The sequence below is a fragment of the Cydia pomonella genome, chromosome 2 (genome assembly GCF_033807575.1).
Source record: "Cydia pomonella isolate Wapato2018A chromosome 2, ilCydPomo1, whole genome shotgun sequence".
Lineage (NCBI taxonomy): Eukaryota > Metazoa > Arthropoda > Insecta > Lepidoptera > Tortricidae > Cydia > Cydia pomonella.
Window position 1 is genome coordinate 19,317,160 of NC_084704.1, and position 17,614 is coordinate 19,334,773.

Here is a 17,614-nt window from a genome sequence, read left to right on the forward strand (position 1 = left end):
ATAATCTCCTGGACCGTACATGAAGTAGCTATTTGTAACTATATGTACATTTAGGTCCATACTCGGAATAGGGCATCGGACTAATAAAGAAGTATATTTTACATTAAGGAATAAATATTATTCCTTAATGTTCCTAAATAAACATCAAAAATAACAGACATAACATTTGCTTGTTTGTACCTTATTCATGGAAACTTGTTTATAAGTAGGTACTGACGAATCGAAAGCAACAAAGTTTTAAACAGCCAATCCGATCCCCTATTATTCTAAACCTATTTTAAATGTGCGACGTGTAAAACATAAAACAATGATTCGACCGTCCAGTGGCGCACTCATTAGGAGAATTGTGTTTTCAAAAAACCAATTAATTTCTGTATAAATCAGAATATTAATAGGTGTTGTTGTCCTTCTTATTCCGCAAATTTTGACCTTCATATATGATATAGTTTTATATTACTTTCGACATCATCACCTAAACGGAAAAATGTGGCGACCATTGGCCGTTAAGCTGATAAAGCTAAAATTAAGGAAAATAAAACTATGTGACAAAAACCAAAAGTTGGGGAATCAGTAGGACTACAACAATATACTGGATTATACAAAAATGGATTGGTTTATTTAGAAAACACATTTCCCCTAATGAGGGCGCCAATGCTAATTGGGGTAATATGCCCTGTCCGGTGACTACATCAGCGGTGGAGCCTTAAGATTGGGTTATACAAATTGACAAAAAACAATCATTACAATCTGTTAACCTCCACCATTCGATGCACTATCTATATTTCATAGAAGTTTGACGTTCAAAGTAACCCTTGCACCGTCTGGGCTACCAAAATCAACATATCTTGGTTTGACTATCTATATGCCGATTGCGCCATCAGATTTATTTATTTAAATCCTACAAGCAAAAGTGGCATCACTTATTAGTTTCAAATACCTACGAGAACAAATCATCATTCAAAATGTCAAACTCATTATTCTACCTATACATAACCTAAATAGACACATAAAATGTTAAGAAACTAATAAGTTAATAACTCTCATTAATCATAGATGGTGTCATTCACGACGACACGTGCCTTGACTCGTATTGTCATGTAATTAAAGATTCGATTTGACAAATCGGCGCGTCATCCTGGATGACACCAACTATAAGTTACAATGACATGACATTTTCAGACTCGCCAACACGCTGAGTTAGTAGTAATGTTAGAAAAAAGATGCGAATGCGTTCAAATACACGTTTTGTACAATTATCACATACACAACTATTAAAGCATGTCAGCTTTATTAATTACTCGACTATCTTTCTATCAAACATATTATTTTTGATATAGTTACGTTACTCTGATAGTTAACATTCAAAATCACAGGGCAAATGTACTTACTCTTACGCGGAAGAGCAGTACGTTTTTAAAACATATCTTTGACTTAGCACCACATCACTTTAAGTTAAGAGATGACCAATTTTTAAATAGGCTAAATAGCACTTCCTCCTTGGCACCTACGTACGTTCACATTACAAATAGTACAATCAGAATAGAACTAATCTCAAAATTTCTTGGACAGTCTTGAAATTTGGTATGTATGTAAATTAAAGGCTCCTTATTCATGAGTTCTGGGGAAATTCGCGTTTTAGGTACTCAAAATCTACGTTATCTCGGAAAATATGGTGTAAGCCACACACATAGACATACATACATTTAAGCTTTTAAATTCTACACAAAAAAGTCCCAGATATCTTCGCGAAAAAAATACATCTTGTTATAGAAAATACTTGCTGAATCTAGGTTTTGCGCTTATACACTTCCAGGGGACATTCTTTTAATAGGAAACTCGGAGGGATATGAATTACACTCTTGTGTATACATTTGTACATGATCTACCCCAATATAAACATATTTTACTTGACTGCGACTTCACCAGAAAGTAGGGTTATGGGTTTAAGTACTGAAGATTCAGTACACCCTGTAACTCAGTCTATGCGGGGGGGGGGGGGGGTCACGTTTCTCTGTATTTGACTCTACGTGTAAAACGCGAATTTCTCCAGGATGGTACAATTTTTCCAAGATGGCTGCGATTCCTCGAGGTACCCAAATGTCAAATAGTATGGACATGAATAAGGGGCCTTTAATTTACATACATAACAAATTTCAGGACGGTCCAAGAAATTTCGAGGTTTGTTCTATTCCGATTGTGCTAAAAGACGTAATGCACAAAAACAACAGTTAATATTGCCGGGTTTTAAAAAATTATGTTAGGTTATGTACAGCCGTACAACAAAATAAAATTTTCATGTGAAATTTGAATTTCTGTAGTAGGAAATAGAGTTGATTTGTCTTTGTATGAAAATTTTACTACACATAAGAAATGCAACTCTATTCCATTTCAACATAATTTACATTTCATCAAACTTAATAAGTAGGTACTATCCGTAGCCGTAGGAAGGTATGTATGAGGAAGAGCTCACCTACATTTTTCCCCGACTACAAATTTAGACTAGTTAAGGTAAGGTGGGGTAAACTATCACCGGGGCAAGACAAACACTTGTATGAATCCTCATACTGTCTTGTCCCGAGCAAAATAAACTATGTTCGTCTTACCCCATCTTACCTTATTTAAATTTTCTGTAGTCAAGGTTCGATACATCATTAAAATACTTCCATTTATTTCTCTCCGGTCGTCTCTAGTGAATCACCTTGAAGTATAAAATCTGAATAATGTCAAAGAAAAAAGGACGATCACAGTAGTTTAGCTTACACAAGAGTTCCTATCCTTTTATGATAAGCATAGAAAAAAATGGGTACTTCATCAATAATGGAACTTATTCAATTGTAATATTATAATAAATCTTATTTTAGTATAGTCTGTCAAACAACTTTGTCAGTAAAAAAAGGCGCAAGATTCTAATTTTCTGTGGGACAATAATCCTTCGCGCCTATACATACATATTTAAAATTTGCTGCCTTTTTCTACAGAAAAAATGGCTTGACCGACTATAATTATCAAATAAAATTACAAGAATCCTTAACTTTGCTGATAGTTTACCGTAACATAAATTACGGAAACGACCTTGAGAGAACTTATTTTGACTAACATTTTAGGACTAGTAATATTAAAATCGCAAGAAAATTAGAATCATTGTCGTAATGAATTAACTAAAATTATTACAATGTATGTATTGTATGTGACTAATATCTTTAGACTAGTAATAAGAGTTTACCTACTCTTCTATGTAATTGACCTGAAAAAAAATACAGAGAATTAATTCGGAATCGTCAGTCTTTAAAGTTTCTTACTTTTACAGAATAGTAACATGTATACATTTGTAGTTTTACATGTGTGTAAAATGTATAATTGTTGGTGCAATAAAGAATATTTACTTACTTACTTTCTTATTTATGTTGCAATACAAGGAAGTACAGATTTTGTTTAACCCCTCGTGCTGATATTAATACCCGAGCAAGCGAAAGATAGGGATCCAAAATGGTTAATAAAGTGGGATTTAAGCGTTGCGGGGGTTTTCAAGGGTTAAAAAAACTTTGCTCCCGAGTGAAACTAAATTTTTCACCGTATTATCGCGGGAAAATACTAACTAAAACATTACAAATCAAATTCAAATAAACGTTATTAATTAAATAATTATCACTTAAAATCATCATCTGTAAGTTAATGCATGCAAAAGGTAGGTAGCCAACATGAGAAAACATGTCCACATTTAATTTTAATAAAAATTTATGAAATGAATAAATATAAATAAAAAAAATAATCAAATTTTGCATCTAACTACTTTGCCACTCTGGATAAAATACTACTTTGTCATCAGTTTTTTAAAGTATAAAGATAGCCTTTAGGAGCCGGTATGGTGAAAAATTACTTACCGCATTACAAAGTTATCAATCATCGGGTGTGCGTATTTTGCCCATACCCAAAATCGCTCTCATATGTTCTACTCTTTCCTTTAGCTCCTGAAAATACATACAAATAAAAATGTCAATGCAACACTCAGAACTACTTATACATATACTAAGGACCTGCCCCGGCTTCGCACTGGTAAACCTTGAAAAATTATACACCTAAAGTAAACCTTCCTCAAGAAGTATTGTTAGGTGAAAACCGCGTGAACATCTGTTCAGTAGTTTTGAGTTTGTCACCAACATACAGACAGACGCGGCGGGGGACTTTGATAAGATAGGATGGAGTCATCCATTTATTACGTCACACGTTTAGGTCAAGAAAATGTGACATATTGTGACACGGGGGAGGGGGGAGTCATAGATGTTGTGATGTCACTTTAAATTCATCAGTAACCGAAAATTGTTTTTCATATTTTGAATTTGCTTACAGTTACAGTTAGCTATTAATCCATTATTTGCTCGGTCGATATAAACCGTGCGGGGAGTCCCCGCAGGCGGTATAACGACTAGTGAAACTCATAAGTCGATAGTTCGGTCGATATACAGCATGCGGGTGGCTCCCCGCAGGCGGTAAGGTGGTATAACGACAAGTGTAACTCATAATAATGGCATACGTTCTGGAAATCTCCCGCACCCCGCATACGGGCTCTATCGACCAATGAAACAGTTCCCAGAATGCGGGCCTTATGGCATGCTTTATGGAAATCTCCCGCAGAGCCCGTTACGAGTTTTTGGAATGATACATCGTTTTTTTATTGTTATAATTTCTTTTTATCTACACACATATCATACACCCTCTATGATGGCTTCAAAATCCGTAAATAATAGCCAACATTACGATAAACTGTTTTGTTACAACAAATTTCTTATCTGTGATAATGATGCAATTGCTTCATAATCATAACTACATCAAAATCGATTTGATAATGACATTCAAATTTGGAACATCTCTGGAAAAAAAAGCAATTCGATTTGACCTCTATTCTAATATCATTCGAGATGCCTTTTTGTTCGAAATTAATGTCAATTGCATACAACAATTACAATTTACAATTTTGATAAATCTCACATGATACGGAAATAGACCCCCGACTCTGCCTCTGAATTAAAAAAAAAACTACGGATGCGTGACATGCGTGAAAAAAGTTTTCATTTAAGTACCGCCATTTGACGTATAGTTTATCTTTTAATTAGTTTTTAGTATAAAATGAATTTGTTTTATTGTTTTTAAAGTAACTATAACAAAAGTTTCGTGTAAAATGAGTGATAAAAATATTCCGGTGACGCCACCACATATCCGCGAATTCCGCCAAGAAAGCAACGATGCCCCAACGTTGGCTGTAATTTGGGTTAGTGAATATATCATAGAAAGTTTATAATATGTGTGTAGATAAAATAGTGTATGTAACTGTACATAATTAGGCATTAAAACACTCTCGTGTGATCCTTTTAAGAAACTCACTTCGTTCGTTTCTTAAACCCACACTCGGGTATTTTAATGCCTTTTATTATGTAGCAGTCACATTAAACTACTATAATATTTCTTTTCCTTTATGAAGAATACTTTTTCATTAAAATAATCATACCATTCGAATCACCATTTCATTGAAAACAAAATTGCTAAATATGCGACGTCACACCTGGCGGGGAGGGGTTTACTTAATGACATCATGCAGTGTACGTTTGAATTGGCATGTCACATAACGTCCGTTGGCTACGATCCATTATGCACAAAGGTGTTTTGTTTAATATTTGGCGGCTGGCCTGGCGTGCCTGGGCCGCCCCATATAATAAACACAAATGCATTTTTTTTCCGCCTGCCGCCCCGGGCCATGGCCCCCTTGGCCCTAGGGTAAATACGCCCCTGATTATGCAACCCACGATACATTGGCAAAGTGAATGTTGGTAAGACCATCGGTGAGGTAAATTCGCCTATTCAATATAACTCTTGTGTTTAACATACATAAGGTCTTGTATTCTGACATATATCGGTGCAAACATCGTCATGAGTCATCTACAGCGTGTGGGTACTTTTCCTAAAATATGTTCCTAACTAAACCTTCCCTACTACGTAACTCATTGGTTATCGGTATTTTTTATATAGTAGAACAAAACAACTGAAATCATACCTGCTGCTTTTTTATGCACATTTCAGCGCTCGGCGGTCTCCACATCTTTTCAGTTTCGATTTCTTTCAACAGAGCAACGCGCTTCCTCATTGCGTCCTCAAGTGAAACCTGGAAAAACAGGGAAGAATAGTTTTGCGTTACTAGCGAAATAAGAATAACGGTACTTTCTCTATGAAATTCCATTTCGGGAGAAAACGTTTTCCACTTACTAAATCTTAACAAATCACTTTGATTTTGATGTCGATCGCTTTAGCATAATATATTCCAGGTTTATAGGATTCGAATTAAAAAAATATTTTTTTAAAGCGAATCCTATTTAGCGGATTATTTATAATTTTTTTTTTGTATTTCAAATTGTGAAAAAAAAAGGAAAATCTATAAACCTAGTTTTTCATTGTGTCAATAACATACTAATAAAATCATGGAGAATTTTGTATGGACGATCACATGGTACATTTCGCTCTTAATGACAAACTATGCTTATGTTGCTTTACTTCGTACTATTATTACTTGATTTTTTTTTTTAATACTACGTCGGTGGAAAACAAGCATACGGCCCGCCTGATGGTAAGCCTATGTACGCCTGCAACTCCAGAGGAGTTAAATGCGCGTTGCCGACCCTAATAACCCCCTCCCGCCCCTCGTTGAGCTCTGGCAATATAAAATACCCAGAATATAAGAAAAAAATATGTGACGAATCTTTATCATGTCAAAAATATTTCCCTCTAATAATATGTTCTTATTCGTATGGTCATTATTACGGGTAAGGTAAGTTGACTAAGTTGTATGTGTACCATGAGATCAAAGTTATTTTCTTACTTTTGAATCCCTTTGTAAAGATTTTCGACCTTTTGCGGCCCAGCACCAAGCTAGATAGACGCACCATCGGTCGCTTTCGCGCTGTTGGTTTTAGTTCGGTCAATAAAGAAAACATTCTTTGGACACTGGACACTACAGCTAAGTTTTTTTAATTCCTTAATAGCTAATGCTGGGGCCAATTTCTCGAACGGTATTAGACTAATATTATTAGTCCACGAACTGTCAAGTCCACGAACTAATAATATTAGACTAATAGCGTTCGAGAAATGGGCCCCTGTTGACTAAGCAGATACTCACTTTGATGTCCGCGAGGCTTCGAGTAGCATTTTTACTCAACTGCATCACCTGCAGATAATCCGCCGTGACGCTCGCACGCCGTTTTCGGGCTTCTTCTAGTTGTGAACGGACGCGGTCTCTGTCTCGAATACTGGCTGCCACTAAAATATACAAAAAATGAGGTACTGCTGACATGAACGAATAAAACAAGAAGAATGACAGTGTATACATATATAGTCGCGTTTTTCCAATATTCAGCGCCAACTATTGAAGAGAAGTTGACGTAGGTAATTTAACAGAATGCGTGGAACTGAGACCTACTTCAAAATAACTCAACTTCAGCTCACTAGATAGAGTTGCGGTATTGGAATCCGAGGACAGGGGGCCTACCGCGAAAACCGAATTTCGCAAATTGCGGGGATCTTTCTCTTTTACTCTCACTAAAACGTAATTAGAGTGACAGAGAAACATGCCCGCAATTGACGAACTTCGATTTTCGCGGTTGTAGCCCAGAGATCTAAGCGCCGAATAAAATGGGTGAACCTCAGACCGGCTCCGTTAGTGACGCCATCTGGCAATAAACTGAATATAAGAGGAACGCGACTTTGTACAGACGTTGTAGGTCTTCTTGTTTTATTCTTCCATGGATTAATAAGTAGATTAGAAGGTATAAAACGTAAACGCTGGAAACGTAACGTTAATAAGTCTGTTTTAGGTTAATTAGGTAGTAGCAGTGGCGGTTAATTATGGTGTGGGCAAGGTACATTTAGCGAGGCCCTCTGGTGGTGCAAGAAACGACGAATATTGTTTTACGTTGCTTCCCACTCTTCCCAGTTATAAATACGTATTTGAGGCGCGATGCCCCTCTTACTCTTAGACCGCGAGGACGTAGGCGGTCGCTCACGTCGCCCACGCCTATTAGCGCCGCCTCTGGGAAGAACTTATACGATCAGAGGTCCTACTGCAAACCACTTCGTTTGTTCGTTCATCTATTTGCATGTCAGAATTTCTACGGTTTCGTCTTAAAGGTGCTTAGGAGACCCTATTCCTGAGCCTCCGCACTACTCTTTGGCCTCCGCTAGCTTTCCGTCGATTTGTCAGCATGCTGTATCTCATAAACCATAATACGTATACAGTTGACTTCAGAAAGTCAGTGTATATTGACGCTATAATCAACAAATAATAATAAGTAGTAGCAGAGACTAGTAAATATTCAACACGGACAACCACCATACAACACCTATTTCCCACGTGCCTCATCAATCTCATCATTGTCGTAAGGGGCGCTTTTTACTATTTTTCCTACTCCTCTACTGTTATCTGTCATTTATGCATTCATTAACACGAATATAAGAACATACATAAAGGTTTCAAGAAAAGTCTATATTGTCTATTCCTCATAACAGCACTTGTGCTTTAAATCGCTATAACGTTACTGCGATTCATGGCTACCAACTTAACAAAATCAAAATACAGTTTCAAACTTAGTTCAACTCACGCCACTCGCCTTTTTTGACCCTTCTTATACAACTGTTGCATAAAATACTATTTCCATTTTAGCTTTATGCGTATAAAATCTGTCACCTGCTGCTACCTCCCTATTTATGACCAAAGAGAATATAACCACTTTCTGTCTTCTAAATAGACTTGCCTAACCGCTGTGATATGAGATACTGGCTATGAGACCTCCGGAAAGGGTACAGCAAAATTATTATTGGTTATTCACATTAATATATAAAATTCAAGCATTAATCTTATTTGTTCATTATTACTTATACCTTACGTATTTAGTATTAATCAAGTAACAATAAAAAACTTTTTCCTACTCCTCTACTGTTATCTGTCATTTATGCATTCATTAACACGAATATAAGAACATACATAAAAGGTTTCAAGAAAAGTCTATATTGTCTATTCCTCATAAAAGCTCTTGTGCTTTTAATCGCTATAACGTTACTGCGATTAATGGCTACCAACCTAACAAAACCAAAACGAATACAGTTTTAAACTAAATGCATTGCCGCCAACTTACAAAATATCCATTTGGTTGCATAGTAAAAATAATTACTTCATAAGTCAGAAACACGCATGTGACACCCGTAACATAGCAACACCCATAGACTACGAAGACCGCTTAGCGTTGCTTGTTAGTCTCCGTAGGCTACGGTGGCCAAAATTGAGAAAAAACTGTCCAAAAATTTAATTTAGCAAGTAGCACCAGACCACCAGACCACCACCAGACCGTGACCGTGACCGTGTTGGACCGTACCAGGGCCTCATGAGTTACGAGGTGTCGCTGACCAGGCCGCGTAACAAGGTATGCTCGCGCGTCTTGGCTATATACTTTTGCTTTGTTTTCCTAAATTAAGATTTATTTTTGTTGACTCGTAGGAAAAATATTGTATGCAACGTTGTATAAGTAGGTCAAAAAATGCTCGTGGCGTTTTCCTTTACAATGTTCGGCTACGCCTTCGGCTCCGGCTCACATTGTAACTCACGCCACTCGTTTTTTTGACCCTTCTTATACAACTGTTGCATAAAATACTATAAGCTAAAATGTAATAACATCGATAACTTCACAAATGAGATATCACTCAAACGCGTAATATTGCATTACGCATCACTCCGAGAAACCAAGCATTACTTCAAATCAAACATCACTCGAGCCCATGACTGGACGAAGCGCGCGTAAACTCGTAAAGCATCAATATAGATTGACGCGCCGGTAGTCGGTAGCGGTACGAAAGGTCCGTTCAAGTCTATATACAATCCGCGTAATGTATATTGAGCAATGAGACGTGATGGTGTGATGTGTGATGTTTGTTTGCCATGCTATCATTACTTTGCTATCCCGCTCGCACCCGCACTCACTGCTCGCTCGCTCTCATTCCGCAATGCTTTCGGATGCTTTCGGAACACTTCGGATCGGTCCGCTCGGCCGGTCGGTAGCAGTCACATTTGAGTTACTGCAAATTTCATTAAATTGATACGATAAAGGATTTTTGCACCTGCAATCGATTTAAAACTGTAATGCGTTAACATAGAGCTTACAATGTTTTTAGTATTTTACCTATAAGGATGCGGCTAAATGATAATTCGCTTGCGAGTTTGAATTTGACGAACAAAAACGTATTTACTGTTTATTATTGTTGTGAAATGTTTGGTTTGGTTGACTTTCGCGGCAAACTAAATTAAGCACGAGTGAAGTTACTTATTTATCTTTAATTTAATAGTGAGCTAGTGTTTACAGTACATTCTCGTATCAGTATCATATCATAATTTTATTGATATACCCAAATAAAAATACTACTACGTGACTCTCGATGGCGTTATCTCATTAATTAACAGATATTTTCTTTTATTTTTTATGTATGATGCATATTTTACGACTATAAAAATAAAAACATTAACAAAAACGATCTATCACATGGCGGTGACAAAACGCAATGCGTAATAGATCGACGCGCCGATATGATACGCCCAGAGTCCTAACACTAGTAATTATACCTACGACCTACCGAACCTATTCATAAACAAATCACCATACTTATGAAAGTGTAATGTTTTAAGTATTAAAACAAAGTATGTTTTATAATGATATATTTAAATACAACTTACATAGTAGAATAGTATTATCCTCCATAAATTCGGCTATTGTATAATAGGTAACATTTCTCCACCAGCTAACATTAAAGACGGTTTATAAAGTGCAAGCCTGTTTGTTTGGTTATTAACTTTGTTTAGCTCTGTAATATGGCCCGTCTTATATGCACGAAAGTAATATTGTAAGTGAGTAGTACCCACTTTTATTTACCCACTGGGTACACAAAAGCATAATAAAAGCAATTTAAGCATATTCTTATTCAAGGGCGACATCTCGTGAGCTTTTCGAGATGGTTAAACATGCTAACACTAGATGGCGCCATTAAATCAGAATATGCTTAAAATGCTTTAAATCTGAACAACTAAAACGTAATAATTCATTCAACCATTCTTACAGCGTTGTATGCGGGTGGTCAGTCTTTTTAGGGTTCCGTAGCCGTGGCAAAGGATTCCGTAGCCGTGGCAAAGGGTTCCGTAGCCGTGGCAAAGGGTTCCGTAGCCGTGGCAAAAAACGGAACCCTTATAGATTCGTCATGTCCGTCTGTCTGTCCGTTTATGTCACAACCACTTTTTCCGAAACTATAAGAGCTATACTGTTCAAACTTGGTAAGTAGATGTATTCTATGAACCGCATTAAGATTTTTACACAAAAATATAAAAAGAACAAAAAAATTTGGGGGTTCCCGTACTTAGAACTGAAACTCATAAAATCTTTTTTCATCAAACCCGTACGTGTGGGGTATCTATGGATAGGTCTTCAAAAATGATATTGAGGTTTCTAATATCATTTTTTTCTAAACTGAATAGTTTGCGCGAGAGACACTTCCAAAGTGGAAAAATGTGCCCCCCCCCCCCCCCCCCTGTAACTTCTAAAATAACAGAATGAAAAATCTAAAAAAATATATGATACACATTACCATGCAAACTTCCACCGAAAATTGGTTTGAACGAGATCTAGTAAGTAGTTTTTTTTAATACGTCATAAATGGTACGGAACCCTTCATGGGCGAGTCCGACTCGCACTTGGCCGCTTTTTTATTTACTAGACTCTGGTGGCCTAATACCGTAGAAAAACGTATAAAAATTAAACGTGGTGTCCTTATAGATCAAAATATGTATATACAGCACAATAGCATAATAAAAACCGGTCAAGCGTAAGTCGAACTCCAGAAAATATCAAATTAAGGTACGAATAGCCACACTAGTCGCTATCCGACCGAGGTCGATTTGAACTTATCCGGTTTTTCTAATGAACATGAATCTACCGTGGTACTTACGCGTACTGAACTGACACATCACATAGTGGGATGAGGATGAAGTCTACGGTACATAAACAACTACTGACACGTATACATGATTCTTAAACTCTACCTTTCTAGTTATTCTGAGATTTCTCGAGGTGTTTTTGTGCTTTTATATTACAAGTATATGGCTTTTATTCAATTGATTTCCTACCTGAGTTAAAATAATTAAACGTTAATTTAATGTAACTGACTAACGTTTCAACTAATGCTTACCCATAGCTGCACACATATTCTGCCTTTCCACAAGTTCATAACTCATAATCTGCAACGGAGTTCGCTCCTGAGTCACTGGCTCTTCTTCCACATCCTTAAAAATAAACAAAATATTATTTAAACACCAACATACCTGCATGGTATTTTACTATTTGAGATTTTAACTTTAAAGTCATGTTAGATCAGTACCCCTAGTGTAAATTTGATCGACATCATAACGTGACGAACGCGTTTGCGTTAAGTCTCATTTTGTATAGGATTTTGAGTTTCCAAAACGTCCCGCTTGGCGCGCTCTTTCTAAATTTAATACAAAATGAGACTAAACGCAAACGCGTACGTTACACTAGGGGTACTGACTATTTAAATATAATAACGAACACCTAGCGTTAACAATATAATTTACGACCATAGAGTCAGACCAAGATAAGTTGGCAGAGATTTTGACAGCCCAGACAGTGCATGTGTTATTTAAAACGTCAAACATTTATGAAATTATGACGTTCGTTTATACATACCACTTATTACACAGGGCTATCAAAATCGCTGCAAACTTAGCTTGGTCTGACTCTAAAACAATACCTAATAATAATTAATACTATCATTGATATTTAAGTTATTAAAATATTATTTAAAAAAATTGATAAGAAACTTACAATGATTTCCACCGTGCTATCTGGTTCGCAGGTATCCATTTCCACGTCAATAATATTCGCCATCACTAAAACTATTATCACACTGTTTTACTAATTCTAAGGGAACAGACAAGCACACGGTGTAAGACACAACTTTGTAATGAGCAGTGCAAAACGCCGGCCGGCTCGAGCCAGATTAAGCATTGTTAGCGGGGAGGGGTAGTTTTGTAACTGTGTTTATGTTTTGCCAGTAATTCATTATGGCACTAATCGGTTTTGTAATAAGGTGTGAAATTGCATGGCATTTAAGGCAGGTAAAATCATAAAAAACCTCTTTTCTACATGGTGTTTTAAGAGATTATGTGGCATGAACACTTAAACGAAAATATTAATTTACAGACAGGTTGGCGTGTCGGACATTACTCGGATCTTTAAATTTAGTAGGTATACCCACCTAATTACCTATACCTAGATGGTAGTTACCTACATGCATAGGTGTCATTATTTATATCATCTTCGTAAGCAAAGGGCCTCAGATCATATTAAACTACTTACCCTACTTATTAGCTATTTGCTTAGTATGCTTACGGCGAACTATAGATTATAGAATAGTTATTGGAATTCTATTTAATAATTTAAATAAGTAAGTAAATGAACTATCCATGAATATGTTTAGATGATCAATTTGAATTAGAATTCAAACGAGCGCATTAGGTACCTACACCTCCTTAACGACAATCGTTATTGGTCGTTAGTTAATTGTAAAAAAAATAATTAAGCTTAGTTTAAACTGTAAATGAATCTAATTTATTTAAATCGTGTTATTTTTTCTCTTGACTTCTTTTAATATACCTATATCCAATATAGTTCCGTAAATATCTACATCTAGTAAGGGAAAATATACGGGGTAATATATGAAAATTAAATAAAACCGGCCAAGAGCATGTCGGGCCACGCTCAGTGTAGGGTTCCGTAGTTACTCTTCCGTCACAATAAGCTAAACTGGAGCTTAAAGTATAGTAAATTGTTATCCAAGGGATGAAACGGTACCTTTCACCCGAGTTAAACAAATAGGCAAATTTGCATAATCAGTTGCAAAAAACAAACTTAAACATTACATTACATGCCACATATTAGCCATCAGTAGGTATCTACCACGCCAATGTGCCCGATCAGGTTGAAAATGTGGTGTCCCCATGAGGAAGTGGCATTTAAACCCGGTAAGGGTTGATGGTAAATGACTTGTATACTTTTAATTAGAGAAACCTATAAAATTTACCTATTTATTTTAATTCAAATTAAAAAATGTTACTTTTACATATAGATATTATACTAAGTGAGATTCACATTCAGTGTCAAAGATCACGAAGTATTAGGAAGAACACAAGAATGTAATACTACCTAATTTGTGACCGCGGCCGGCAAAACGAACCAATTTGTAACTTGCCATAAGGACGAGATTTGTTTGTATCTTTATAGGAATAACCTGTCAAGGCATCCTTATGGCAAGCGACAAAGTGGGACGTTTTCTCGGCCGCGGTCATATTTTATAAAATAACTACAAGCTGAGCAATCATCCAAACTACATTTTTAGCTGGCGCTTGCTGTTGCTGCTTTGCTAAAACCGGTCCGGATTACACATTTTATGGTCCCATTGTTTCATTTGTATTGCTTTGTAGGCGCTTCGAACAGGAATAGCAACCTAAAAAGTGAGTAAGTAGATGTCAATTGTTAAATAAAACACGCAAGGAAATATAGGCTTTAACGGCTTTAAAAACTTTACGGGAATAGGAAACATAACTTAAATAAATAAATAAATATTATAGGACATTATTACACAAATTGACCAAGTCCCACAGTAAGCGCAATAAGGCTTGTGTTAACTTGTTTCTGTAGATTTCCTAATCCAGTGTCCAATTCATGGTCGTTTGTACTATGTAGTTTGTAGTGTGATTGATACACGCACGTTTCATTCAAAATTAGTTTCGTAAAATATTCGTTGTAGATACCTATTAAAAAAAACCTAACTTCGCAATGCCACTGATTTGTCGCTCTGGTGTGCGAACGGGATGTCGCTATAAATCTACAATATGCGCATAGCGTTGTCTCGCTCACGTATTTTTCCAATCAGCAACCATATTCTACACCTATTCTAAAGAATTGATTGCAACCTCATGACTCGTGAGGTACAACATTACGGCACAAAGAATATGGAATTTCCTAGATTTAACGGGCCGCCCCGAAATCACTGCTTAGTCGTTGTGGCACTCAAAAAAGCCCACAATCCTGCAATAATTATAATTATAGACTTGATCATAAAAAAGATGTCGAGAGTAAGAAAATATCGTTACCTTATTTTGATAACAGTACCCCTAGTGTAAATAAATTCGATTTCGAAACGTGACGTACGCGTTTGCGTTTAGTCTCATTTTGTATTGGATTTAGAAAGAGCGCGCCAAGCGGGACGTTTTGGAAACTCAAAATCCTATACAAAATGAGACTTAACGCAAACGCGTTCGTCACGTTATGATGTCGATCAAATTTACACTAGGGGTACAGAACTAGATGGCACCGTACGGTTTGAGAAGTAACTTGTTTCTCCTGCGTATAGATGGCGTTGGCGTCAACTCCGTGTGTATTTAGTTTAGTAATTAAATAGTATTTTATGCAACCGTTATATAAGAAGCGTCAAAAAAGGCGAGTGGCGTGAGTTACAATGTGAGCCGGAGCCGAAGGCGTAGGCGAACATTGTAAAGGAATACGCCAAGAGCATTTTTTGACCTACTTATACAACGTTGCATACAATACTTTACAGTACATATGGCGCTACTTTACCGCACTAGTGCGATAATTGGCACATTACGTAACTATGTCGAAAATTGAAAGGGCCATATGTACTGTAAAACGTTGTACGATACATGTGCGAATAGGTAATTCGCAACTCGTGTCGATTTAAAACACTCCCTTCGGTCGTGTTTTAATTTATCGACACTCGTTTCGAATTTCCTAATTTTCGCACTTGTATCGTAATGTACTATTTCCTACTCCTCTACTGTTATCTGTCATTTATGCATTCATTAACACGAATATAAGAACATACATAAAAGGTTTCAAGAAAAGTCTATATTGTCTATTCCTCATAAACGCTCTTGTGCTTTTAATAGCTATAACGTTACTGCCATTAATGGCTACCAACCTAACAAAACCAAAACGAATACAGTTTTAAACTAAGTGCATTGCTGCCAACTTACAAAATATTCATTTGGTTGCATAGTAAAAATAATTACTTCATAAGTCAGAAACACGCATGTGACACCCGTAATATAGCAACACCCATAGACTACGAAGACCGCTTAGCGTTGCTTGTTAGTCTCCGTAGGCTACAGTGGCCAAAATTGAGAAAAAACTGTCCAAAAATTTAATTTAGCAAGTAGCAAGTACCAGGGCTTCATGAGTTACGAATAGTCGCTGACCGGCCGGGGCCGGGCGCGTAACAAGGTATGCTCGCGCGTCTTGGCTATATACTTTTGCTTTGTTTACCTAAATTAAGATTTATTTTTGTTGACTCGTAGGAAAAATATTGTATGCAACGTTGTATAAGTAGGTCAAAAAATGCTCGTGGCGTATTCCTTTACAATGTTCGCCTACGCCTTCGGCTCCGGCTCACATTGTAACTCACGCCACTCGCCTTTTTTGACCCTTCTTATACAACTGTTGCATAAAATACTATTTCCTACGAGTCAGCAAAAATAATACTAGAATAATAGTAGAATCATATAGGTAAACAAACCAAAAGTATACAGCTAAGATACACGAGCATACCTTCTTATTCTTACGCGCCCGGCCCGCCGCGGCCCGGCTGGTCAGCGACACCTTCTCGTAACTCATGAGGCCCTGGTACTTGCTCCTTGCTAAATTAAATTTTTGGACAGTTTTTTTTCTCGATTTTGGCCACAGTAGCCTATGAAGACTAACAAGCAACGCTAGGCGGTCTATGGGTGTTGCTATATTACGGGTGTCACCTGCGTGTTTCTGACTTATGAAGCAATTGTTTCTACTATGCAACCAAATGAAAGTTTTGAAAGTTGGCAGCAATGCACTAAGTTTGAAACTGTATTTTGATTTTGTTAAGTTGGTAACCATTAATCGCAGTAACGTTATAGCGATTTTAAAGCACAAGTGCTGTTATGAGGAATAGAAAATTGTAAATTCTTCGCTGGTCTCAGGTGTTGTCGAGGTAATAAATAAGAGTGGACTGTAGTATCTTAGACGCTGGTTACTTCCAAAATTACAAAAAGTGGCAAAGTAAATAGTCGTTGGGGAATCAGATAACAACGGTAAGTTTTTGAAAGATCTATGAACTGTCAGAGTTTTGAATATAAAATTGCTATAGTGAAATTTGAATATAGAGATTTGAAATATTGTTGAATTTATACATTTGAATTAATATTTTAATTAAAAAATATGCAATTTGAATAGTATTCATTAGAAGATTATTTTATTACATTAAATTAAAATTGAGAAGAAATTATAAGTTGGTTTTTTATTACAAAAATTGATTAGGTAGTTCCGTTACAACGAACAAGGATCAAAAATGGGTGCATTTTTGAACGTTTCGTAACAACAATATAGACTTTTCTTCAAACCTTTTATATATGTTCTTATATTCGTGGTCATGAATATATAAATGACAGATAACAGTGGAGGAGTAGGAAAAATAT

General features: G+C 36.4%; 2 protein-coding genes across 2 annotated transcripts in view; both read right to left on the bottom strand.

The window, feature by feature from the left end:
* LOC133534609 (uncharacterized) overlaps positions 1-17,614 on the bottom strand; it is a 201,521-nt gene that overhangs the window by 67,741 nt on the left and 116,166 nt on the right. The gene's annotated exons all lie outside the window — the stretch shown is intronic.
* Positions 2,001-17,404, bottom strand: LOC133534590 (uncharacterized). The gene is made up of 7 exons (XM_061873763.1): positions 14,480-17,404; positions 12,915-12,985; positions 12,262-12,355; positions 7,163-7,302; positions 6,047-6,154; positions 3,882-3,968; positions 2,001-3,244 (listed from the first exon to the last, which is right to left on the bottom strand). The coding sequence occupies exons 2-6, from the start codon at positions 12,975-12,977 to the stop codon at positions 3,897-3,899; spliced, it is 477 nt and encodes a 158-aa protein (XP_061729747.1). The 5' UTR covers positions 12,978-12,985; positions 14,480-17,404; the 3' UTR covers positions 2,001-3,244; positions 3,882-3,896.